Raw genomic sequence first — 24,388 nt, 5'->3', positions numbered from 1 at the left:
TTAGTCTTCTCAGAGCTATTGTGACAATGTGAATGGAAAGTGATTTGCAACAAGAAAAGCCTTATCAACCAGGGCCCGGGGGGGGGGGGGGGGGGGGGGGGGGGCTTGTCCCCTCTGTGACAGGACATGGCATTGTCCTTTTCTGGGACTAATTAGCTCCCATGTCATTTTGCCCTGTTTAGTCTTCCTTCTGCCCCCAGCATAGCAAATTCATGATAGGTGGTAAAAGGAATGAATCTCTACTTGCAGTCTCTGTGAATGTCCCTACCCAACCTCCTCCTCTCCTCCCCTCTCCTCTTTATGCAGGTGTTCCCCTTTTCTGTTCAAGTTCCCCTGGAACCAAGTCTGTGAGCTATTTTGGGGTCTCTCTTCTCTGGAGGAACTTCTCTCTCCATGTTGTCATGCATTCAGCACGCAGTAGGTGTTCAATAAATGTAAGTCCAATTGTGTCTGGGGCTGTATTCATTCCCTGATGCATCCGGTGGAATTATCTTAGCTCACATTTTTCCCCACTTGGGGTGCTCTCTCCCCTTGACTCTATTCCTTCAGCACAGCCCAGTCAGAGCTCACCTTGGGTTCTGTCCCCTCCAGGAAGCCTTCATGGCTTCCTTTTCTCTCCTTTGAATTTCACTTAGCAGTCAGAGGGCTGATGCTCCTCTGAGCCCCCTAACTGTCAGCAAATGAGCTCAGGACTGGTCTGGTCTCCTGTGGTGTCATCTCAGAGCTCAGCATGGAGAAGGGACCAATGGATGAAATAATGATTTAAAAATCTCTTGCTGATCCTGAGACAGGCAAGATGAGGAGCCCCCATCTACACTTCACACAGCCTCCCAGAAAGGTGAAGTGCTTTCCCCAAGGTTGCACAGCTGACCCAAGCCTGACAGTAGCTCGGGTTTCCTGCTCATCTTCTATGCTGCAGCCCTCCCAATCCTAGGCTCTCTCTCTGTAGAGTGTGACTAGGTTAGGTCCCAGGGGACCCTGTGGGCAAATAGTTCAAGCGTTCAGGGTTTCCTTAGGACTCAGCAAATGAGTCATCCCAGCCCCACCCAAGCAGAGTGACTGCCCTTTGCAGGTTGAGAATCCCCCCATGTCAGCTTCACTGGACCTAGTTCTTGAATTTATTACCACACTAGGCTCCAGAGCCCCTCTCTGAGCCTTCCAAGGCACTCTCCTCTCCAGAGGCCTTGCCCTCTGTAAGGTCCACTGAGCCTTGGCAGGGAGCCTGCAGAGGTTTGGCAATTTCCCTGAGGTCACCCACCAGGTAGTCCCTTCCCCACCTGCCTCCAGCTCCATTTGTCCATCAGAGGTGTCTCAGTGTTCCAGAAGTCTTTAGGCAAGTCTGCCTTCCCAGATCTCAGTTTCCCTGTCTGCAAAAAATGTGTGTGTATAGACAGGATGATCTTGGAGGGCTTTCAGTGCTGTGCCCCTTGACCTTTTAAGGATGCGGGTCATGGAAGGGAAGGTAATACTGTGATTTGCCCAAGTTGGTGAGCCCACCTTGATGTGTGACCTTGAACTTGGCCCCATCCCAACTATATAGTGCTGGTGTGTGACCTTGAACTTGGCTCCATCCCAACTATATAGTGCTGTAGCATAGTCTGGTGGGGGAGGACGGTCTTCCTAAGTCTGTAGCAGCCTGTGATATCTAGGGCCCCTTTATCTTGGCAGACTCCCTTTTCGTCTGTTCCCCCCTTCCTCTGAGGCAAGTGGAGGAGCAGCTGGGCAGGGCTGACATGACAAAGCTCAGTCATTAGGTAGTGGGGGAGGCCCCAGGTTCTCTCCTCTACTGTAGCTTCTGCACTGGCAGGGAGGGGAAAACTCCACTTCAGGCTTTGCTGTTCCCATTTTTCACCCCTCCCCCCCCACCCCCCACTGACTATGAGACACAGGAAAATCCATAGGCCCAAGATTCATTTTCTCCATTGAGTCAGCAGAGGCCACGCTCTGCTTTTGAGGGGCCAGCAACTGGCTTTTAAATAACTCTCTGATATTTAATACCCTCCTCCTCCACTCTGCAGCCTGGGCCTCTGGGGAAAGGCTAGAATAAATGAGCTGGATGAGTCCTCTCAAAGTCGTAAGTGTTCCTGCCTCCACCTCAACCCACCCTCCCCCACCCAGACTCCCAGGCCATTGGGGAAAACCTGATTCTTTATTAGCCTTGCACTGTGCTTTACAGTTTTTAAGTGGTGTCCCAGTCTGGGTTTGTTACCCCCAGGTTAGAATTGAAACCTGAAGTTTAGAGAAGGAAAGTGACCCCATTTTGCTTTTGGTCTTGGTCTACTAGTGGCTGGCTGTGTGACTGTGAGCAGGTTCATGTCCCTCTCTGGGCTTCTCATCCCTTCACTGTGCTACAAGGTGGTTCAGCCGGTGAGTTGCTGCTGGTCCCTCTAGCTGTAAAGTTTTCATGAGTTACTGCCCTGATCTAGGTCTCCTCTCACGGAACTACTTTTTGCCTCCACACTCTTCTTCCTGGGGAAGCTGAAAGGCAGAGCAGACTTAGGCTCAAGGCCAGCCAGGGTTCCAGTATACACACTCAGTTGAGCCAGGGACAGGAGTTGGTAGGGGGAAGGGGAAGGAGCAGGGTTGGGGGTTTTCTTCTCCTCTCCTCCCCTCCCTTCCCATTTCCTTTCCTCCCCTTTTCTTCCTATGTTTTGCAGGTAGAGGTTGGGACAGGTCAAGGGCAGTAGCCTATTTAAATCTTGATTTCCTTAAAGCTCAAGGTCTCTTCAGCTATAGATGCGCTTTGAGGAGGTGAGAGCTAAACTCTCTAAGCTGCACCAGGTTCAGCCTCCTGATAATGGAAGTTAGTGAGGCCAGTTCTCCTGGCTTCACCACTGTTCTGTGTCATTCGAAAAATAGGAATTGATACCTCTGTTGGTTGTAAGAGTGATGCTTGGGGGCCACCCCAAATTAATAATGCAACAAGCCTATTTTATAGGTTTTCTGATTCCCAGTTTGGTGCTCATGCCACTGCCTTGCCATATGCAGGAAGTTGGGGGCTGAGGAATGGGAATGGGAGAGGCAAATGGGTTCTTGCTTAGATCTAGGAGTGACCTTAGTTTGTTTGGCTTCCTTGTTAACTCGGGTCCTCATGATCCTCCTCAGCTACTCTAAGCCTTCTACTTCTAGAATTATAGGATCTTGGAATCAAAGCACTGAATTATAAGAACCACAGAGTTTGAAGGCCATAGAACCATGGTCTGTTTGAATCAGAATGTAAGACTCTTATGGTGGTAAGTGAAACACTTAGAACTTGTGGAAGGTTGTTATATTAATGTTCCCCTGCAATGAATCCTGCCTATTTCTATCTATACTTTTGTGATGTCCCTTCCCACACTGACTAGTTTGGCCAGTTGAACTCCTTTGGCTATTGAGACATCAGCAAATGTGATGCAAGCAGAGGATTTAAAAGTGCTTGTGCATTGGGGCTTTCCTTCTCCTGGTCCCCTGAGATCTCCATGTATAGATACCCGGGCAAGCTTCTTAGGGGAAGAAACCAGAAATGAGCCACCCCAGCTGAAGCCCTCTAGACCAACTGGCTCCCAAGTGATCTTCCAGCCAGCTGCCTGAGTGACCCTAGAGAAGACCAGGAGAACTATCCAGCTGACCCAAGCCCAAAATTGCTGACTCACAGAATTGTGAACAAATAAAGTCGATGCTGTTTTAAGTCATTATGTTTTGGAGGGGGGTGGTTTGTTACGCAGCAGTAAATAACTGATTCAGAGGCTTAGAATTAGAATTGTAGAGTCTTAGTCACAGATTCCATATACCCCTACAAGCATGTATCTTGGTTCCTGGCAGCAGAGACTGGAATCTTTGATGTAGCAACTGAGGACTAGAAGGGTCCTGACACCTCTAACCAGTGAGACCCACTCCTTTTCTTTATCGACCGACGGGGAGACCAGTTGACTCACTCACCCTCTTACAACCTGGAGCCTTCCCTCCACCCACAAGGTCTTTTATTCTTTGGCATTTTGTTCATTCTGTCACAAGGTCTTCTTGTCCTACCCCTGGGCTGGCTTCTCAATCCCTTCCCTCTGCTTTAGGAAGCTGTCTCATGCTGATCTGCTTGTTTTGGTCTTGGGGGCTAAATGTGTATGTGGTGGAAACTCATCTTGGTATTTATCCCAGTGCCTGGTACAGTGTGAGTTAATGAACATGTATGTCCTGAAGAAAACTACCACCACTACCACCAACCTTCTCGCCTTTCCCTGCTGTGTCCCCTTACTACAGTGTTCCTGGATCTGTCCACGGTGCTGAATGTCTTTATTCTTCTTGCCACTGCCTGCCTCAGAATGGTTACTTCTAGAAGGTAAGAATCATTTCTGTGTCCTAGAATTAAATCTCTCAATCAATGCCCACCTCTGTCTCCTTCCCTCCCTCTCCCTCCTTCCCTGTGTTCCTCTCCTTACCTCTGTCCCTCCTCTCTCCATCTCCTCCTCCCTGCCCTCCTCCATCACTCATACAGATCATTAGGCTGCAGTATTTAATGAAAACTAATATGTGGTGATGTATACTAATTAGGATTAGGTTAAGTGGTACACATCAGAATGCCCAAAAACAAGGGTCTCTTAAAGGATAAAAAAATAAAAGTAAAAAAAAAAAAGTCCAGATGTAGACAGTCCAGAGTCTGAATGGTTTCTCCACATTCATGAGAACCAACACTCCTTCTAGCCCCCCACTCTGCCTTCCCTAGGGTATAGTCCTCATTCTTTGGTACAAAATGGCTGCTAGAGCACCAGCCATCACATCAGATAGCAAGTGGAGACAGAAGATAAATAAGGGGGCCACTTCCCTTACTTTTATCCAGCACTTTCACTTACATGGCCACATGTAACTAGCTTCAAAGAGCATGGTCAATAAGTCTTTTAACTTGGAGGCAATGTGCCCAGCAAAAGGTTATAGTCATTACTATTGAAAACGAAGGAAAAATAGCTATTAAAAAGTAACTGGATATCTCTGACAGTGGTATTGATGGCGACAGTGACTGTGGCATCCTAGTTGTGGTGTTGACGGTGGTAATGCAACGGTAATGGTGGTGGTAATGGTAGTAGAAGGGGTGATGATGGTGATGGCGGTCATGATAATAGTGATGGTGATGAACAAAGAGATAATGGCGAGGATGGTGATAATAAAGCTGGTGGCCAATATAAGCTTTGGTCCAGGAACACAGACTCACTCAAGCATCAGCCTGGCCCAGGAGAATACCAGAAGATGGACCCAACAGACTGCAAGGTATCTGGAGCTTGGAGTCTGCTCCAAGCCACAGGGGCACTGCTACTTTTCAGCGCATCAGCCATGAGCCTCTTGCCTTCTTAAGGCCAAGTCACCCCCGAGCAAAGCATGAATCAGATTCCTCCCATTTAGGCTGGAAATAACTCTGGAATGAAAACTTAAGGCCTCAGGGAAGTGAAGCAGCAAGAGTGATACTGGACTTCCATTTATTAGACAATAAACACTGATGGAATTTGTTGTTGCAGAGTTGGCTTTGCTGTGAAGTACACAGGGAAACACGTGGATATGTAGTCTCAAAAACAGGAATAAACGGTTCCAAGGACAGACATACAGAAAGAGTTACAGATTTGCAGAAAGAAACAGCCCATAGTCCTGGAGACGCACAGACACATTTAGTATCCTAAGGAGGCACGAGGCCGACCCCTCTCCCCAGAGACACAGGCCATCCAGCCATCTTATTCCATGGAACAACTTTCATTTTACCCCTGGGTCCCTTGCACTGAAGGTACCAGGGACCAGAAGTGACCTTGATGAGGGGGCTCAGAGCTCAGCAGCCAATCAGAGAAGGAAACAGTGTGACCTTTGATACCCATCCCACCTGCAGTGAGGTTGCGCCGGTGTTCCACGGCCTGCCCCAGGCCGGCCCAGGTTCTGTGGCTGAAGGTGACCAGAACAGTGGGACTTGGGATGGAGGGGGTGTGTCCTCCAGGATGTCTCCCCCAGGGGCCCAAGGACACACCTGGAAGCCATTAGCAGAGGAGCCATCAGGCAGCAGGCTCTGGCTCCAGGTGAGAAGGCGTGATGAAAACATGTGGCAGCCTCCTGCCCGCTGGAGATGGAGGGCGGAGGACACCTTGGCCTGAGTAATTCCAGCATCACTCCCCTGGCACCCACCTAGAACGTAAAGGTCACCACAGGCTTTGGTTCTCAAGACGGTTGGTGAGCCCACCTCCTGAACCTTTGACACCATATTTCTTGACCATTCACGGTGACACTTCTCTTCTAGGAAGCCTTCCTAATGACTCCTCTGCCCTCTGCCTCCTTTGTCTCTTTCTCTGCTTCTGCTCAGGGCTCCTCCATGACATCCCCCTGACCTGCCTACCCTTTCCACTGATGTGTGATTCCTTATAAGTGGCACCCCTGCCTGGCTCTAGCTACTGTGGCCCTTCTCCTCTCCGTCCACTGGGAGCAGCTTTATTTCACCGTGGTTTCCATTGTTTCTTAGTGATTGAAGATGTTCAGGTCCCACCTTGGGTCTCGGCCCCATTTGCTGCTAATCCCTGGCCCTGGGACACCTGACTCACTCATTTCCCATCTCTGGTGTGCTGGAGCTCCCAGCTCATGAAGGAACCTGCAGTTAGACCATCTATTACCACGAGACTAGGCCCTCAAAACTGGAGGTTCTTGCCACCCCAGAGCTGCTTCTGCCTTTCTAGCCTTACGTTGGTCTTTTATCAGGATGGTCTAGTGCTGGTTTCCCCCAGCAGGTAAGGTTCTAAGTCCCTAGATTTCCCTAGCTGTGTCCCAAAATGATAAAGCGTTCAGCTTCAGGTGCACTGGGTAGCTTCCCCCAGCTCTATAAGGGCACAATATCCCTGGGGATCATTAGGAGCTCGTCACTCTCTGGAAGTCTGTGGGTGGGCAGGAAGACCTTGAAAGCTGGCCAGAACACTGATTGCTGGACGCCCCACATATTCCTGGACTTAAGACAGGAACCTCAGGACAGATGGGTGGACAGCAGCCTACACAGTTCCCTGTTGGGCCAACCCCAAAGTCTGTGCCTCAGCAGCTCCCATGGCACACCCAGGATAAACAGCTCTCACCCCTCCTTAGTGCATTGCCTGCCTATGGTGGGGGCTTCAGCTTGGCTCTGCCAGTATGTCCCCAGCACTGCCCTGGGAAAGGAAAAAAGAAGCCAGTTGGAAGTTCAGAAAAGGAAAGGCTAAAAAGGAGCCCACAATCGGCCCTAATTAGCCACTGGGAGAGAGAAAAGGAGGTCAGAGGCCTGAGTCTACTTCTGAAAGAAAGCACCTGGCAGGCAGAGGCATGGCTGGTCTGTACCCCCACACTACACAGCACGGGGCTTGGCCCCACGCAAGCCCATCCGACCCTGGCTCTTAGGACCCCCAGCTGGGGAAGGTCTCGACATCTACACACCTACCCGTAGAACTGTCATGGCCCACTCCTCTGAAAGAGGCAGCTGGCTATGGGGAAAGAGGGAGGAAGACGGGAGGGAGGGAAGGCAGTCAGACGTGAGTGAGCATCCACTGTATGCAGTGTGCTGAGTTGAGAGGTTTACATACATGATTGTATTTAATTTTCACAGTGGTCCTGAAATGGAGGTACTTTGGCCTCAAATTTTAAATAAAGAAGTGGACCCTCAGGTTAAGTAGTTGACCCAAGATCACACAGCTTAAAAGGGGCCGAGTGGAGAGTCCAGCTTAGGCTTGAGCTCGGCAGCCTGTGCTCTTGGTGCTATAAAATGAGTGCTTGGAGGGCAGAGCCCTCGCCTGCATCATCTCCTGTGCCCCAGTGCTCGGCCCAGGGAGGGGCAGGCACGTGGCAAGTGCAGAGAAGAGCTGTTGTACTCAACAGGCAGGACAGGCTGAACCAGGGAAGGACATAAAAAGGGGGGGAGGGAGGGATGTTGGAGGCAGTACAGAGACAGATCACTTCCATCCCCTGGGACATCATGCAGGGGACCCCTGGGGCAGCTTTCCTGGGGCTGAGGACAGTGCCGGACTGAACACAGCTTGTGCCTGGCCGTGGGGGAGGCAGGGGAGGAAGAAGTGAGGGAACAGTGCATTTCTCTTTCCCTCTTTGCCACTCCTCCTACCCTCCCGCCCACCCCAGATGGTTAAGCTGAAGCAGAAAACAAAATGAAGAACCTTTAGCCCCTGCTGGAGCCAAGCCACCTCTGCTTAGCTCGGGCAGATCACCAGCAGACCAGCTGGGCCAGGGCCAGGCTGTGGTCCAGAGCGGGCTGGGGGGCATTGAGGAGAGGATACACTAGGCCTCAGGGCAGGGCCACTGTGGGCACAGCACCTTTCCATGCAGGCTGAATCTTCTGGCAGCGGCTGAATGTTCCTAATAGAGGAGAGCGGCAGCAGGATGGGGAGAGGGAAGAGGACCCTCCTTTGGCCCCGCCTATGAGCACCCCAGCAGTAACTGGGGAGTAGGAGAGAACACATTTTGGGTGAGGCAGACTTTACATAGCTGCTGTCTTTACAGCTTTACATCCTCAAAGGTAGTGACTCTCAGTCCTGATTTTAAAGATGAGGAAACTGAGGCCCAGAGAGGGTAAGTAACTTGTCCAAGGCCACAGCGTGAGTAGGAGGAGGGCTGAGATTCCACCCCCAGCCGTTTGGCTCCAGGCCTGCTTTTAATCATCATCATCTCCTGAGAGGAACAGCAGAAGCTTGCCTGTCTGCACCCACCAGCAATTAGGGGCCCCTCGGTATTGTGAAAAATGTCAGTGGAGTGTGTCTGATTAGGCTCATCAGTGCCCAGCATGGGACACATGTGTTTTTAAGATGGATCACCATTATCCTTGGCTGAAGAATTGCATGGGGTTTTCTAATTACAAATTATTCCTGCTGGATTTCATTATGCTCCCTCTTGTCTGGCTTTTTATGTTCTCCATCTTACAAAACTTTGAAAATCATAGTTGGCTAAGCTTATTTTCTTGGTCTTAAAATACACAGCTAAGCTTTTATTAAGGCACAATGTTGTTATATTTTTAACAAGTGAATGTTTGACTCAATATTACAAGAAGGCAGCGATTATTTGAAATTCACCATTCTACATTTATAACAAGTCGAAAGAGCAGGGTGGAAATTTACCTTCCTGTAGAAAACCTTCATTCATTTGGAAGGCAGATTTCCACCTCCCTGTGGTAGAGGGAGGTTCTCATTTAAGTGTTTTGCACTGCTTTCAGCCAACGGCCAACTGTTGTAGGCAAGTGGCCTGTGTTAGATCATTTCTAAGTGAGACTTTTCACTGAAGACTAAAAATTCTTCAGACTTAACAGCATTAACAAAGACAGAAAAAGAATGGCTTGTATCATTGAAAAAAGAAGACGAAAATGCAGTGCTCACCAGGACCCAGCAGAAGTTTACTTAAAGGAAGTCAGGCTAATCTCCCCTCTCTCCTCCTTTGGGAGACCCTGAGTGATAAATCAGGGGTCTGTCAGAGTCCTAAGAATCTTGATTTCAAAAAGGCATTTGGAACATCTCCCAAAGTGTTTTTATGGCAAGACAAGGGGCGGGATCAAATAGTGATACTCTAGGGGAATCCCTAGCTGCCTGGACAGTTGGTGGAGGAAAATTGATTAGTGGATCAATGGCAGTCTGGAGGGCAGACTGTAGCCCTGCCCATGGCTTAGTCTTCCGTGCTGACATGCTTGGTCTGATGTATTTTTGAAGGACTTAGATGAAACCAAATAAAACGTGTATCAGATCTGCAGGCAGAAGGGTGACGATGTCAGGTGGCAGGACTGGGTTTCAAAATGATTTGGATTGACTTGATATGTAGGTGACAGCCATAGGTTCAAGTTCATGGAAGTAAATGCTAGGTTCCTATTAGGGCTCAAAGGTTGGGGTGGGGAGAGGGAAAGGAATTATTGAGCACATACTGTGCTCACATACTGTGCCATAACTTTTGCATAAGGTAGCTCACTTAGTTATGAAAACTCTCGGAGGAGGACGTTGCTCTCATTTTTTTAAAACATTTCTTAAGTTTATTTATTTTGAGAGCGAGAGAGTGTGAGAGTGCCACCAGGGGAGGGACAGAAAGAGAGAGAATCCCAAGCAGGCTCCATGCTGTCAGCGCAGAGCCTGATGTGGGTCTTGAACTCAGGAACTGGGAGATCATGGCCTGAGCCGAAGTTAAGAATCCGATGGTTAACCGACTGAGCCACCCAGGCGCCCCTGTTCTCGTTTTATGGGGGAAGAAACTGAGGCCCCGAGAGGCTGAGCGTTTGCTTGAGGTCACAGCTAATAAGCAGAGGAGCTGAGGCTGGTCAGACTTATAGGCCCACCTTCTCACAAAATGTCGAAGACAAAGGAGACGGAGCTTAACGGCAATTATGTGCAAAGAAAAGAAAAACACACGTTTCTGTGTTGTTAGTCCCATATTGTAATGCTGAGCCTTTTCTGAGCCTCTCTTTTGGGGCCACCCTGGACCCGGGCTTGGGGTGCAGAGGGAAAAACATGTCCCTCCTAAGCAAGTAGAGCTGTTAGGGGAGGAGAACCCAACACAACAACAGGCAAATTGGTAGCGCCGGGTGTCCTCCATGCCACGGGAGCCCTGGGAAAACGGGACTCCTGCTTCAGGGAGTCCTGGCACACTGCACAGAGGAGGCAGTACCTGGCCTGAGGCCTGAGGATGACTGGCTTGTCTGGGAGCCCAGGGAGCACATGGCTTGCGGGTCCAGATGGAGTGTACCAGTCTGGGCACTTCATTTCTTTCATCCTTCAGCTCTGAGCCCCACTGTAAGGCCCAGGAAGAATCTGGGCTGAGGAGATGGGGAGGTTTGCCCATTCTCCACCCCCAGCTCCCAGACCAGGAATGGAAGAAGAGAGCAGGAGGGGAGCGGGAGATCTGGAAGGCATCTGGGAGCCAGAGTCAGGGCTTTTCCTCTGGGAACACTGGGAGGTTCTGGGACCTTGGGCTCCAAACCTGCCGGTTACTTTGTAACCATAGGCTGTGTCCACAGCTGTTCCTTCAAGGGCCAGAGATTGGTGCTCAGGGCCAGGGAACATGCAAAGAACAGATGTCCTGGGTGTCATTTGGAAGAGAAAAGGAGGGCAACCCAAGTCTTTGAACCCATGGGGCATCCATGTGAATAGCACGTCCAGAGGCCTGAGGTCAGGGGACAAGGCTTGATGGGCCAGAGATGGGAGGGCAGGAGATGGAGGAGGGGGGTTGCTGAGATACAGTTGGCGAGGTCTGCAAAGGCCAGGCCTTGCAGATCTTGTCAAGATTTTAACCTTTATCCCAAAGGCAAGGAGAAGCCACTGAAGGCTTTTAAGCGGAGAGGTGATCTTTCAGGATCTTTCAGGATCTTTCCTTTCAGGAAAGATCACTGTCACTTTGTGATTGGAGGGGGCTGACTGCGAGAAGACAAATGAGGTGCCTGGGGTACAGGTGGGTGACAACAGCACTGGAGCTGGGTGGTAGTGTGGAGGCGGGAGGGGTGGTAGGCTTGTCACTCGGGGCCTGGTGACCAGATAGTGAGGCAGAGGAGGGATGGCTCCAGGATGTCTGGCCTGTGGATGATGGGACCATCCATCGTGAGCAGAAAGACCAGGAAAGGGGTGGGCAGAGAGTGTGAATTCGGCCTTGGTGCTGATGAATTAGAGATACTGAGGCATCCAAGTGGAGATGTTGAATGGACAGTGGGATATTTGTCTGGAGTTCAGGAGCTGTGTCAGGGCTGGAAATGCGAAGCTGGCATTGTCAGTATTTAGGTGGAATTGAAGCTGCCTGCTTACTGAGAGCCCCCATGGGTCCGTTGTCTGCTCTGAGAGGCAGACCCCCCCACCCAACCCTGCCCCAAAGCTAGCTCAGGACTGCCTCTGGGCTTCCACCGCTTTTCCCTGCAGCGTTTGGTCGTGTCTGTCTCCCCACTTCAATGGCAACCTCCATGAGGGCAGGAACCAGATGTATCTCTGCATCCCCATCAGCACAGATCCTGGCACAGAGGAGGCATCAGTGGCAATTTGATAGTTGATGCATGAAGCAGCTCTCAGAGGAATGGGCTGCCATAGAAGGGAATGAGCTTTCTGCCCCAGAAGGCACATGAGCAGGGGTTCTATGGGACTGTGGGGAGTAAGGGAGATTCCTATACCCAGCAGGTGTCCTCTGGGGACCCTCTCTGCCCTGGATTCTAGCTTCCCAGGACCTGAGTCATTTCCCCTAGGGAGTAAGGAGTGTCATTTCCTCTTATCCCTGAGTCCAGAGTTTGGGCTGGGACTCTCTGTGGTTTCCTCCTCCTCTGGAGAGGTTTCTGGAGGCTGTGCTGACCTCAGCAGGTGCTCCCCTCCCCCACGAGCCTCTCAACTCTGGAGCTCCACCCAAGCGTAGATGCCTTGCTGGGGTTTGCAGAAGCTGCTGAGGTAGCTTTGGCCCCGGCTGCTAGGACTGGCCGCCTGCCCTGCCCAGGCTCCTCGACCTCAGCCTTGGCCTGAGCCCTCCTCCCTCCCTAGCCACCTCTGCTCTACCCCACTGCATTCTTTACTGCAGCAGCTTGGTCACTGCAAGAGCCAGAGTGGGTCTTAGCCTGGAGATTCTGGGAGCTTTATAGGAAGGAGGCATACCTGGAACCTGGAGGAAAGGGAACAGATTAGTTGAGAAGCTGGGAAGGGAGTGGGAAGGGGAGGGGTCTGGAAAGGGGCTAAGGAGACACAGAATGTCTCCATTGCTTTGGAGCACCTTCAAGAGTATCTGGCTCCCTCATTTGGCTCCCTCATTTCTCAGAGAGAAACTGAGGTGCAGGGGAGGCAGGTGGAGAGACTCCTCGTGGGGGAGATTGGAGTGGAGGATGCATCGGGCATAAGGAAGCTCCATATGATTGGGGAGGTGGAGAAGGGGAGGGAGCAGAGGGCCCTGGAGGCCAGGGAAGGCCATGGTAGTTGACTGTTCCACCTGGAGTAGGTGTTGGAAAGGTATGGGAGTCCTGGGACAGAACTTTCTGGAGTCAAAGCTGGCTGAGACTGATTTCCTCCTGTATGAGAATCAGCCCCGCTCTCCTGTCTTTTCTTCCCATCTCACTGGGAACTTCTGTAAAATAAGGACCCCCTCTTCCATCTGATTGAGACATTCCTAAGGTAGGGAATAGTCTGGAGGTTCCCTGAGATTGGAGGACTGCCTCCCTCACCAGACTGGGGCCAGGACAGGACTGAACATCCATCCTCCGTCCATCCACAGCACTGGGAGCTGGAGCAGTGCAGGGAAGAGAGGAGACTGGGGGCTTGCCCCTCAGATACGGAGACGCAGAAGGCACCTCAGAGGGGCTTAAATTTGACACAACTGACCAGCACTGCCCCATTCAGAGAGGAGAAGGCGAACCTTAAAGCCTGTGAGATGAGAGATAAAACCAACAGAGAGAATTTCAGCTCCGGGGGCTCAGTCCTTACCTTACAGCGTAGCAGGGCCTGATAAGGTACACGTTGTTAGAAGAGGTGGGAATGTTGAGTTATTCCCACCCTGGCTCGGAGCGCTCAGCCTGAGATAACTGTGGTGACCGTGGTCCATGCCAGCTGGGCTAGCTCTGGCAGCAGACACTGCAGGGGACTGCCAGGCTGCCCCAGAAAACCCAGAACTACGTTGACTTCCAAACCACTACAGGACAGGACTACAGGAACTTAAAGAACCAAAGCACGGCCTTGCCATCTCTTTGTTAATATAATTTTATGCCTGGTTTTTTTTAGAGTTATTTTGATTTTTTTTTCCAGAGTGTGCTCACTATAGAAAATTTGAAAAATGGAAGGTAAAAATAAACACACCTATGATCCCACTATCCAGAGACATTTTTGACAAATTTCCTTTCCGTCTTTTTTCTAAGCGTATGTTCTCCATAATTGTGTTAACACTGCTCTAATCTTTAAAACTTTTACTTTTATTTTTTTCTTATGATTATTAAGGGAAAGCATGCTGTTAGTTAAATCTTTTTTTAATGTTTATTTGCTCTTGAAAGAGAGAGAGAAACAGAGCATGAGCGGGGGAGGGGCAGAGAGCGAGGGAGACAGAATCCAAAGCAGGCTCCAGGCTCTGAGCTGTCAGCACAGAGCCCGATGTGGGGTGAGATCATGACCTGAGTCCAAGTTGGACCCTTAACCTACTAAGCCACCCAGGCGCCCCTAGCATGCTCTTAGTTTAAAAAAAAAAAAAAAAGTATAGGAAAACATGAAAAAGCAGGAAAAAAAAAAACTACTCAATAATCCCATTATCCCATCAATCATTTTGTGAAGACATTGGAATATTTACTTCTTGACATTTTTCTGTGCCCCCACATGTTTTTGTTTTTGTTTTTGTTTTACATGTTAGGAACCGTAAGTACAGTGATTGGCTTACAGTTTGGGAGACAGCATGATGTCTTTATAACAACAACAAAAACCCACCTGTATTCAAATCCTGGCTCTATCACTCATTAGCTGAGTGGCTTTGGAAGTTACTTTCACCTCTAAAACCTTAGTTTCCTCAGCTATCAAATGAGATCAACCATTATCCAGTTAGAGAATTGCCTTGCAGATCTGTGTATATAAAACATCTGGCAATGCATCCCATACTTAGTGAGTCCTCAATAAAAATGTAGTGGACACTTGTCACATTTTTTGCTGCCTAAAACGAATCCATTTTTATATTTTGAATGAATCCCCCAGGAGGTGAAGCCTTTGGGAGCTAGGACCCCACCTTCCATTTCAAAGCCGAAGGGGGCCAGATAACTCTCCCACTGTCACCCCCTGGCAGTTTGGCCAGCCATTCCTGGCTCAGGACTTCGATGTGACAGTTAGTGAGGCTGGGAGGAAGATTCATTAGAATATATCTGTGCTCATGCCATGCAGCAGTGCAACATCTGGAGGTGTAGTGCTGTGGAGATGTTCAAAGGCCATGCCAGTAGAGGCGTTGGGACCAGCTCTTCCTATTGTATGACCTTGGCTGTGAATTCAGGTGCCCACTCTTTTGATTCTCCAGCTTTCTCATCCACTCTGAGATGCCCAGTGGAACTGCTAATAATTTTTTTCTGTTTTGCTTCGTCTGAGTCCATTGCTGTTGCTTGCAACCACAAAGGTTAGTTCCTAGATCTTTCAACAGTGAAATAAATTTCAGGCACTGGCTTTAACCACCAGCCAAAGTTTTAACGCAGACAGTTCCTGGATGTGCTGGAAGTGTTGGGCTTACTGCTGGCCCTTTGGACGATGAACAGGGTGATCCTAGATCTGTGCCTCACTGCTCAGCCCAGAGCCTGCCTGGAGAGAGGAGTTACTCAGAGCTGCTGAAGGCAAGAATGAAGGAAAGGAGGGATTTCTACATGCCTGCTTCCTACAGGCAGCTTGTGTGTGGTTCACTTGAATTCCTAAGGCTCCTTGGACCTCCACCTGCTTTATCCTGTGACTTAAGCAGCCTGAAACCTTTGCAGCTCATTTTCTTCCCCTCCAGACCTGGGTTTCCCGTAGGATGGCATGCTGGAGGTAAAAACCCTGGCTGTGTCCTTCCAGTCCGACTTCCTAAACATTTCTTAATCCATACCTTACCTCCATCTCCAGGATATCATCTCAGCCCACCCTTATGGGGCCCTTACTCACCATTGGACTGGTCTTCAGGAGGCCAGTTAGGTATCAGGAGCAGGCCCCCAGGGGCCAGCTCAAATTTAACCAGTAAGACTGCTTGCCTGGGTATCTTAGGCAAGGGGCTGCAGGCAGGCGCAGCCCACAAGTAGAACTCCAGAGATATCAGCCAGGCCTGAATCCCACCTGGAGCCTGGCATACTGTCAGTGTTCAGGAAGCATGGATTGATCAGAGACTCTGGGATTATTGCTTCTGTCCTTTTTTGGCATGCCATCGGCAGTGAGACCTGGACCTGGCTATCTCTCCTGCCTCATCTCCCCCATTCCTGCCTTATGCTGTAGGCTCCATCCACATCAACTAGTTCCCTGAGTGTATGCCAAGCTGTCTCACTGCCGTGCCTTTGTACATGCTGTTCCCTCTACCCAAGGCCCTCCCTTAACCAGGTCAGCCTGAAGAACTCCCACTAATCCATCCTTCTTATCAGGCACACTGAATGCAAGTGTTGCCTCCTCTAGGGAGCCTTCTGGAACTGGCCCTGGGAGGCCTCCCTCACTGTGCCCCCTCTGGACCCTGCCCCTGCAGTCCTCTGTTATACTGCTTGGCACAGAGTGTTGCAGGTATATGTCTTCCTCAGAAGGCAACACTTACGAGGGAACTGGACTTGTTTCTCTCTGTACCTTCAGTGCCTAGCCAGGATCTGGCACAGAGGGAAATCCAGGACGTGTTTGTTTCCTTTCTACACACCCCCACTGCCCTGGAGGTAGGAGATGCGGTGGGAGAGGCTGCAGGACCTTAAATGCCAGCTAAGGAGAGAGGCGTGGTCAGATTTTCACTGTTGAATGATTCTAGTGGCTGGGACCCCTCTCATTTGGGGTAAGAAGAGTAATTTTTCAATTTGGCTCTCTCTCTCAGCCCAGAAAACAGGGGGTTAGTTCTCAGCAGGAACACAAAAGATGGGCCTTTACCTGGGGTCATCACTCCTTCTTTCCCTGGACCGCCTTGCCCTTTCTGCATTCACTTTTAACTCTTGAAGTCTCTCCCCAAAGGCCTGGGGTCTAGGACCCACACCCACTACTCAAGGGCCAAGTGCAAACCCCAATCCCCTGTTATGTAAGTGAATTATCCTCTGTTCCCAACCAGCGCCAGCCAGATCTCCTCCTCCTAATTGATTTAATCTTCTCATACCAGAGAGTTGGGCGGGGCTGGGGAGACAGCACTGATCAGAAGCCAACACGTCAGTGACGTAGGCTCATTAATTACAGGGAATCTAGGTCATGGATTGGCTCTGCGTGGCTCTGATCCTCCCCCTCCCCAGTCATTTGGGTCTCTGAAAGGACATTTTCACCTCCTCCTCATTTGTCAAACCCAGTCCTACAGGGACAGAAAGTTGAGGGTCCCATAAGCACTACCTTTCTCTCAAATCTCCCCAAACTCTCAGCTCTGGCCAGCATTCCAATCTGAGCACAGGGCACAGCCTAACATAATTTATTGAGAAATGAAGAGATGAACAGATGATATAATTTGGGGGTGGGAAGAGACCTTGGTGTTGCCTTTTTAAAAACTTTTTTTAATGTTTATTCATTTTTTGAGAGACAAAAGAAAGAGTGTGAGTGGGGGAGGGGCAGAGAAAGAGGGAGACACAGAATGGGAAGCAGGCTCCAGGCTCTGAGCTGTCAGCATAGAGCCCAACATGAGGCCTGAACTCACAGACCATGAGATGATGACCTGAGTCAAAGTCAGATGCTTAACTGACTGAGCCACCCAGGTGTCCCGGTGTTATCTTTATTTACTTTCTACACCAAGCAAATCTTCACTTTGCAGCTTCTCTGATAGCGGATGTCCAGATCTTACTTGTGTACCCCCAGAGATGGGGGGCTCACTCCCCTGAGATAACCCTTCCCTTGTATGATGGCCTTTCTCAAATGGGGCTGAGACACCAGCCTTGTGACTTCTGAGACCCAGCTTTGCCTCTGGGGCCACAGGGCCTGCCCCAGAACAGGCAGCCAGATCCTGAGACATGGTGATTGCTCTTCTTCAGGCTGAACACTCCTGGCTCTTTCACTAGTTCTTTATTTGGTAGACTTTACATATTACTCCCCACTGTATCTCTTCTGTGGACAAGGCATGGAGATCATCATCTCCCCAGATGCACAGAGCAGAACAAAGACTTCAGGACAGTGTGAACAGGTCAGGGCAGGACTGTCACCTTTTCTGATGTTGATATTAGATTTCCATTGATAGAGCCTGAAATTGATGGAGATCTTTTGAGGCTGGATAGCACACTTTTGACTTAGCTTACACACAGAGTCAGCAAATCCCCATCATCATTTTTTTTTTCTGACATTAGCAATGGAAAGTCTCCATGAAAATGATCTTTGTGATAATTAGGAACATCTCCATGTTTCTTCCCCATAATTCTTAACATCTACCCTGACATTTCTCATACAATCATGCAATTATCCATCTACCCATTCACCCACGCTACTATCTATATATTCATCCATCCATTCACCAACCTCACTCTCTGCCTACATACTGTTCTACTCAGCTGCCCATAGATTCATTCATGCACTCATTCACCCGTCCATCCACCTACCTACGAACCAACTCATTTACCCATTTATACATTTCTGTCCACCTGTCTGATCATCTACTTAACTGTTCATCCATCCATTCACCATCTACCAATATAAACCTCCTATCCATCCACACATCCATCTCTTCATCTACTCCCTGTCCCAGTCACTCATACATCTATATTCATCATCCATCTGTCCATCCATCCAGTACTTACTGGGGTTCTATTATATTTTAAATCTGTGTTGAGCATTCTGAGTGATTCAAAACTGAGTAAAATACAGGTGCTCATTCTTTGGGAGCAGTTAAAGCAGATGATGATGAGTACTGTAAAACAGGAACAATGAAAATGCTTTGGGGATTCAGAGGAGGGAGAAGTGGTATCTGGATAAGGCTATGGATATCTTCTTGCCAGGGTAAACTTTCGGGTTGGGCCTTAGTAGAACAACAGTATGTGGACATACATAAATGCATTGGAAGTAATTCCAAGTAAAAGAAGCAGCATATCAAAGATACAGAGAACAGAATTCATGTCTTACTCCTTATGCCCCCACTAAAGTACGAAATACAGAGCTGGGCACACTTTAGTAACCTGATACATATGCAGTGATTCATATTGTTCCTTCTCTGACAGGGATACCCCCAGTAGTTAATCAAGAGTTTAGTCTTTCTCTTTAAGAGGATTCTACAGTTGCCTTGCTGGATGGCCTTGGAGAAGTAACAAAGCCTCTATGGGATTCTCTGAGTTTGGAGTTGAATTTCTGTCTCTATCAGGTGGTCCTTTCCCCCTAATTTTAATTATTTCTACTATGTTCTCTGCTCTCTTCAGAGACATCAGCATTTCCACATATCTTAAATTTTATTTTCTTTTGTTGGCACCAATAATCTCAATCCCACCCCTCTTCAGCTGCCTCAGCCACATCCCCAGGCAAGAAATTCTGTAATATGGAGGAAGGGAGAAGTTCTGTGTAAAGGAAATAGCACTGAAGTAGAAGCCAGGAGTCATGAATTCAAAACCAGCTTTGCCACGAGCTTGCTTTGTGACCTTAGGCAAGCCTCTTTCCCTCTGTTTTAATCCTCCCCATAGAATCTAAGCACTGAACATAGCATTTGAGATCCTCTCATCCAATATCCTCATCTTATAAATGGAAAAAACAGGCTCATAAAGAGCATGTGACTTGTTCTAGATCCTATCTGGATTAGTGGCAAAGCCAGAACAAACTTAAGATTTCCTGACTTTTGGCTCAAGGTTTTCTTTACCCAACCACAATTTTTCAGTCTCCAGTCACAGCCCCTGTATATCTCAGGAAGAGCTTCCTCTCCCACTTCCATTCCCCAGGAAAGAACGTGTATCTTCCAAATGTTTTGACTGCGTATTATTGACGCATGCCTGGGTGGGGGCTGGAAAGGCACTATTTAAGAGCAAGTATTCCCAGCCTGACGGAGTTAATTATGTTCATCAGGAAGAGAGAAGAGAAAGGAACAATGCGCTCTGCTTATCTACTGGGCTTTAATCAAATTGAGAAACGAGGAAATCCATCACCCAGAGGCTAAGGGAGTTGGAGAGCTTGGCTTCCGCTGGCTCTGAGAACTGTAATGGGTTGGGCGCTGTCCAAGGTGCTGACATCTTCACTTACTGCTCTGAGTTGCTAGGAGAGGCAGAGGGACAGCAGCTTTTAGAAGATGGACCAGGATAGAGTAAGAAAAGGTCTGGACCTGCTGGGGACAGGCTTGAGTTCCTATTCTGTCTTCTGAATCTTCCCTTTTCCATTTATTTGTTTATCATCTTTAGGAAAAATATCTCTTATGGCTAGAGTCCTCGGCTGGAATTGAAGAAATAGGAAGAGAGGGAAGAGCCCTAGACCCTTTGCTGTCAGGGAGATGGACCCCAGTATGAGGGTGGAAGCCCTTTCTTGGCCTTGAGGACTTTCCCATATTAAAGGGAGATGTGAGTTATGCTTTTATAAAATCCTCAGTCCAATGATAGTTATGAACTACCTTTGAGAATTTGTTAAAGTGGTGGAGAAACATCACTGTGTCTTTAACTCTAACTCAAGTATGATATAAGGGAGGCATGGACCATGTCTACATGGAGCCTTCAGTCTTATGAGGAAGACCTGGTCTTCCTCTGGAAAATCAAAGTTCAGCTGAGGAGACATGTTCTTGATTTAGAGGGAAACCTCAGTTATAATCAGGGAGACAGGATGGACAGAGACATTAAAATGTGCACAATAACCTACCAAAGAACTCAGATCTTCACGCTTCTGATTAAGGTTTTTGGTGCTAGACATTTTGTGTTAATAAAGGAAAATTTGCTGGTAGAGGTGAGCTTGAGCTGAACTTAAAGGAAAGCAAGAGACTTGGGTCTCTAAATCTTAGGCCTCCTGAGAGTCATGACCATGCCTTCTCCTTCCCTTATATCCCCTTTAGAGTAAGCACAAGTCTTGGCACAGAGCAGATCCTTGTTCAATGTATAATTGCCAGCAGATAGAGAGTGAATGTACTTCCTCAGTGTTTGGGGAGATAGCAGAGTGAGGATGGTATAGAGATCAAGGAGGAGGGTTGGTTGGAATGAAGAGCCCGAGGCTAGGGTAGGGGGATAGTGGTGGAGTGATAAGATGGACACAGGGAGTAGCCCAATGTATGTCCAGGTCACTGAAGTACAGCATTTGGAACAACTCCTTCATATTTCTGGAGCTTCTGAGAGACACTTTATTGAATCTTGGACTGTTAAAACTAGAGACTATTAAGGTACAAAATCATAGACTGCTCAGCTTCTAGAGCCACATGACCATGGATAGTTGGAATATTAAAACCGTACCAACTTAGCAGGGCAGAACACAGTGTGTTGAAGTTATAGAAATACTATAGAATACTAGAGCCAAAGAACCAAAAGTCCATATTAGGGAATATTAAAATCCAAGAATCTCAGTGTCAAAAAGGAAAAGAAACCCCAGTTTATCGACTCCCACTATTTGTATCAGTTATGGTGCTGAGAGTATTCTAGTATATTTTCCCATTTAATTTCTACTATAAGGTTTAAGCCATTTATTCCTGTACCTACACAATGGAGTACTTCTGTCAAAAGTTTATCAAACATATACTTGCATAAGTTTCATGACAGGGGAGTCATTATCTGTGTGCATACCTCTACTCCCTGCTGAATGGCAGATAGAAAGTTCTCTCTTATGTAAGCTGCACTCTCTTCCTGTAGTGTCCCCACATTGGTCCAGTTCACGTCCTCTGAGCTACACTGAGAAAGTCTAATCTCCCACTCACATGACAGCTTTTCATATGGCTAAAGACAGTCTTTATTTCTTTCTTCTCTAGGATAAGCTGGTTTGTTCATCATGTAGCTAGAAATGGGACAGCAAATCAAAGAATATCTGAGCTGGAAAGGCCCTTAGAGGTCATTTTGTCCAGAGACTTCCTTTTACTGCTAGGTGGTACAGCATCATGGTCAGGAGCCTGGGTTTTAGAGAGAGATGAGCCTGAATTCAGAATCCGGAGATCCAGCACTAATTTTGTGTGTAACCTTGGGTAAATTACATAATATGTCTGGATCTCAGTCTCCTTATCCATAAAATAGAGAGAATAATAATATTGACACACTATAGTTGATGCGAGCATTGAATGAGATAATGCAAGGGAAGCTCTTAGTGGAGTGCTTGGCACAGAGTAAGCAGTCAATAAATATTAGCTATAATTATTGGAGGTCCAGAGGGGCAGGGACTTGCTCAAGATCACAGGGCAACTTAGAGGCAGAGCTAGGGTTAGACCAAGGCCGCCTGCCTCCAAGGCCAAGTCACTTTCCCATTTACATTTCCACTCTATCTGCCTTGGGAAAAGGAAATAACTCCAGAGGGAATTGGAATACTTTGCTCACTAAATCAGTTAGAATGCAAGTAAGAGAATACCTGATTTAGAGGCTTAAACCTTTTGTTTCCTTAACAAGGAGAGGGGAGGAAGGTAGGTCCAGGTTTGTCTGGTGACTCAACCATGTTTAATGATCAAGGCTTTTCCAATTCTAAGCTCTGAGAGGGACTCCTCTGTGATCACAAAATGGCTGATATGGCACCAAGCACCATGTCTTCCCAAGCAGGAAGAAAGGGAATGGGAGCATAAAAGGTCTTCTTCTCTCATGCCTGTGTCATCCAGGAGGAGGTTTTTCCAAGCAGACCATCCCTTTACATCTTATTGACCAAAATGAAGTCACATGTCTACTCTTAGACTACTCACTGGGAAAGAGGAAGGCATTTCCATGAATGGTTTGGATTATCCCTGTGGCTAAGTACCTTGCTACTAAAACAAGGAAAGGGAATTGGCTATAGGAAGTCAACCAGTAGTGCTTGCCATATTTAACTCTGTCTCCTCTCTGGATTGGCCTCTCCTGTCCTTTTCACCTCTGCTAGGGATCCTGCCCTGGTTTCCACCCTTGTCCAGCACACCCTCTTCTACCACATAATTGAGCATTACCCAATTCAAGTCTACTTTGCCAAGCTCTTTCATCTGTTCATGTTCAAGTCTTGTTGTCCCACGCAGTCTGTGAGCATTGGGAAACTAATAGCAGCTACTAATGAATAATTGTGTGCCAGACACTCCTCTGTCCACTTGTAACCAGCTTCCAATGGCTGGTTCCAATGCTCCATATCTCCTGGTGTTTACCACTTTTGTGTTCCCCTCCACATTGTACCAGGGTTAGTCTGTGTGACCAACAGAATATGAAAAAGTTATGGCATATCACTTCTAAGATTGTATTAGAAAAGACACCTATGGCTTCCATCTTGGTAGCACACATTCTCTTGGATCATTCATTCCAGGGGAAGTTAGCCATCACGGCAAGAGTACCCTTATGGAGAGGCTTGTGTAAAAACTTTGACCAACTGCCAGCAAAAAATGGTTGCCTGACAACGACCACAGAGTGAGCCTGGAAGTGGATCCCCGTTAAGGCTTCTGATGACTGCAGCCCTGGCTGACACTTGACTGCAACCTCATGAGAGATCCTGAGCCACAATCTCACAGTCCACTTCTGGGTTCTCAATCCTCAGAAATTGTGTGAGATAATAAACATGTGTTATTTTAAGCTGCTTCTGGGTTCTCAATCCTTAGAAATTGTGTGAGATAATAAATATGTGTTATTTTAAGCTGCTAAGTTTTGGGGTAGTTTCTTACTCAGCAGTAGTTAACTGCTGTAGTGCTATATTGTCACATTACACCCTCACAACAACCCTGAAAGGTGGAGTTTGTGTCTTCCATTGTGTGTGTGTGTGTGTGTGAGAGAGAGAGAGAGAGAGAGAGAGAGAGAAAGAGAGAGAGAGAGACAGCAAGCATATGCATAAACAGAGGGAGAGGGAGAGAGAATCTTAAGCAGGCTCCATGCCCAGCACAGAGCCCAATGCGGGATTCCATCCTACAACTGCAAGATCATGACCTGAGCCCAAATCAAGAATTGGATACTTAACTGACTGAGTCACCCAGGTGCCCCATTCCTTCCATTTTTAAGATGAGAAAACCAATGCTGAGTGCAGTGACCTCTCACACCTGGAAAGTGGCACAGCTGGGATTTGCCCTCATGTTTATTGGATTCCAGAGCAGAGGGAGAACCTGGTTCTGTTTTCTCAGATGGAATGTCTGCAGGGTGAAGTTTGAGGAACAGAACAGGAGGAGGAGGTCTCTTTCTCTGATGTGTCTCCTCTCATTTTTTTTTTATTCCATCACATTAGTTAGCAGCCACTACATCATCAAGTGTGTATATGTGATTCTGTGGCAAGTTTTATTAGAAAAAACAGTGGAATTTTGAGAGGCTCTTGAGTAACCTTGGACAAATGTTTGTGCTTTTCTAGGCCTTAGTTTATTTGTCCACTATATGGGAAATATAACCCTTGTCCCACATGCCTCACCAGGAAACCGTGAAGATCAAGTGTGAAGGGATTGTGTAAATGTGTAAAATGTGTAAATGTGTAAAATGTGTAAAATGTGAAGTGTTGTTGAGTATGGAAAGGTCTGCTTTGAGTACAAAGCACCCCTGACCCAGGGCCCTCCCAGTCCCACACAGCTACCTCTGCACAGGTGGCCAGCGCTCCCCCTCTTCTCTCCCACCTGAGTTTTGCTTCCAGAGACAGAATATTGAGAGAAGTTTAAGGCCCCGACTCACTTCTTTAGCCTCATCCCTCACCATGACCCCTCTCTTAGGCCACACTGCAGCCATGCTGAACTAGTGGAAATTCCCCAAGCCTGCCAGGAGCTTTCTGTATGCTGAGACTTTATCTGTGCCCTTTCTTTTCCC

General features: G+C 48.1%; 1 protein-coding gene and 1 long non-coding RNA gene across 3 annotated transcripts in view; one reads left to right on the top strand and one right to left on the bottom strand.

Moving 5' to 3' along the window:
* The first annotated feature begins 105 nt into the window (after positions 1–105).
* On the top strand, positions 106–23,254 carry LOC109267204 (uncharacterized). The gene is made up of 5 exons (XR_008421221.1): positions 106–434; positions 2,019–2,074; positions 2,285–2,367; positions 4,234–4,312; positions 22,923–23,254. It is a non-coding gene; the product is annotated as an uncharacterized LOC109267204 (long non-coding RNA).
* Positions 17,578–24,388, bottom strand: part of SLCO2B1 (solute carrier organic anion transporter family member 2B1) — a 57,048-nt gene continuing 50,237 nt past the window's right edge. The window contains exons 14-15 of one of the 2 annotated variants that reach the window (XR_002079977.1): positions 18,320–19,040; positions 17,578–17,769 (exon numbers count right to left, since the gene is read on the bottom strand). Coding sequence is in view for 1 of the 2 variants with exons in the window: in XM_019449834.1 (XP_019305379.1) it covers positions 18,962–19,040 (79 nt within the window). In the remaining variant the exon portion in view is untranslated. Of the gene's footprint in view, positions 19,041–24,388 lie in introns of both variants that reach the window. The other variant, XM_019449834.1, reaches the window with a different exon arrangement.

The sequence above is a fragment of the Panthera pardus genome, unplaced genomic scaffold (assembly GCF_024362965.1).
Source record: "Panthera pardus isolate Hobbes unplaced genomic scaffold, ASM2436296v1 HiC_scaffold_12, whole genome shotgun sequence".
NCBI classification, from domain to species: domain Eukaryota; kingdom Metazoa; phylum Chordata; class Mammalia; order Carnivora; family Felidae; genus Panthera; species Panthera pardus.
Note: the sequence above shows the minus strand (reverse complement) of the source record. Positions and strands in the feature narration are given on the sequence as shown.